Below are 2,132 nucleotides of genomic sequence, written 5' to 3'. Positions count from 1 at the left end.
ACACACACACACACACACACACACACAGTGTATCATCAGAGAGACTGTCCATATGATGAAGACAAAAAGGCCCTTAAACAAAAGCAAACACGTGCAAGTGTCCTGAAGAGACGAGCGTCTCACCTGAGTTTGATCTGAGCTCGTATTTCTCCGTGATGGAGCTGGATGAGTTCGTTATAACAGGCCATCATGTTGGAGTTCTCCACATATCGCTGTGACGACAAACACACAAACACCCTCGATTCATAATGATCTTGAATGAAGCGCAGAGACACTAGAGCGTCATTTCAATGTTTCCTTTCTCTTTGGAGTGTTACAAGCTCTTGGTGCATAAAGAAGATCTGTAAAGTTGCAAAGACTAAAGTCTCAAATCCAAAGAGATATTCTTTATAAAAGTTAAGAGTCAGCCACACCTACCTAAAACGGCTCGTTCTAACACACCCCCACATGTCTACATCACTATGTGGGAAGATTTGCATAACGCCGCTTAAATGTTCACGCAAAGAAAGAAGGCATAACTTTTATTCTCGCTGTAGTATTGTTGCTGCCGCCGCCATGTCGTGAAGGCGCTGTGTGCTGGTCTCTATGGAAATACATCAACTTTACGCTGTGGATCGCCGGATCGGCTTTCACCGTGGACGAAGCGGAGTCCCGGTCGAGGTCGTCACATGTGGTTGCCTCCTTCGTCGAATCTGCCGGCCGTGCCGTTCTCAAGCCCGCCGCCTCTGCTCACTCTAGCCCTCCGGCCGTTCCTCACTCTAGCCCGCTGTGTGATGCATTTTATGGAGGACTGTTTCCTGAACCTGTAGTTCTGCATAGCTTACAATGGGTCTGTGCTCAAAGGCTGCTTCTATAAAGTGGGGCAGTTCCAACTTTGCAAGGACAGTCTGGCGCTTCTGACTCTCAGACTGCAAGTACATTTTTTTATATTTAAAGGATTTGCCACTGATGATTCAAACGCGAGTTTTGGGCAGTGTAGAGCAGCGCTTGTTGTTTGTCATTTCTCCAATCACAAATGCAGACATGGTTTTATGTTTACGTGGCGCGATATGCAACGTAACGCATAAAAAGAAAGTATAAGTCATTATAATCAGTAATTATGTCCCCACTGGATGCAACAAATGCCTGGTTTATAATGGGTTTTAATGTTTTTGTCTCGTCGCTCCGGCCAGACACGGCATCACAGTATGGTGAGGGGCGTAACATTTCCGTCACACGCTTGAGGTATTCGGCCAATCACAACGCACTGGATAGCTGGCCAATCACAGCACACCTCGCTTTTCAGACCGATGAGCTTTGTAAAAATCGACGTGTTTCAGAAAGGCGGGGCATAGAGGAGAAACAATAATGTACAGTATATGGAAAATAATGTGTTTTTTGAACCTTATACCGCATAAACATTTCATTACACCAAATACACAAAATAATGTTCTTTTTAGAAGCATCATATGACCCCTTTAAGACACGCACATGAACACAGGCGCTTCCAGCTACGCGATATCAGGCGCTGATGCATTGATGCTAATGTGTGAAAACCTGAAAGTACTTATAATACGCAAACACTTGTGTATACACACACACACACCGTGTTCTCAGTGTTTGTCACACTTAACTCACTTCTAAGGACAGTTAAACACACACACACACACACACACACACACTCACCCTGTTAAATCCTGCTGATATCAGCGGCATCACAGTGGCTTCTTCACGATCCGGCCTTCAGAACAAAACACACCATTTAATAAATCACATGATAACAGAAAGACACAGACGCTGCCAAATATGTAACAGTATTTAACTACAATGAAGCATGTTACAGTGACTCGTGAGGACATCTGAACAGCTGTGTGTGTGTGTGTGTGTGTGTGTGTGCGCGTCTGTGTGTGTGTGTGTGACCAAATGTCTCCACAAAGATAGTAAAACCTGAATTTTTGACATTGTGGGGACTGGCCTGTGGTCCCCACCAGGGAAAAAAATTATTAAAAATAGTAAATTATGTTTATCTGAAAGTGTAAGAATGCAAACATTTTTTCTGTAAGGGGTAGGTTTAGGGTTAGGGGATAGAAAATATAATTTGGTCAGTACAATAATAGAAGTCTATGGAAAGTCTGATTGAGAGAGAGAGAGAG

The 2,132-nt window shown here is 43.8% G+C and overlaps 1 protein-coding gene across 1 annotated transcript in view; it reads right to left on the bottom strand.

Annotated features, from left to right (window-relative positions):
• Nucleotides 1–119: 119 nt before the first annotated feature.
• LOC107595394 (high affinity cAMP-specific and IBMX-insensitive 3',5'-cyclic phosphodiesterase 8A-like) overlaps nt 120–2,132 on the bottom strand; it is a 24,242-nt gene continuing 22,229 nt past the window's right edge. The window contains exons 5-6 of the mRNA XM_016285777.1: nt 1,666–1,720; nt 120–212 (exon numbers count right to left, since the gene is read on the bottom strand). Coding sequence (XP_016141263.1) covers nt 120–212; nt 1,666–1,720 — 148 coding nt within the window. The remainder of the gene's footprint in view (nt 213–1,665; nt 1,721–2,132) is intronic.

Source organism: Sinocyclocheilus grahami, unplaced genomic scaffold, assembly GCF_001515645.1.
Source record: "Sinocyclocheilus grahami isolate Dianchi unplaced genomic scaffold, SAMN03320097.WGS_v1.1 scaffold201.1, whole genome shotgun sequence".
Classification (NCBI taxonomy): Eukaryota; Metazoa; Chordata; class Actinopteri; order Cypriniformes; family Cyprinidae; genus Sinocyclocheilus; species Sinocyclocheilus grahami.
The sequence above is the reverse complement of the archived record's forward strand: the minus strand, read 5'-3'. Positions and strand labels throughout refer to the sequence as shown.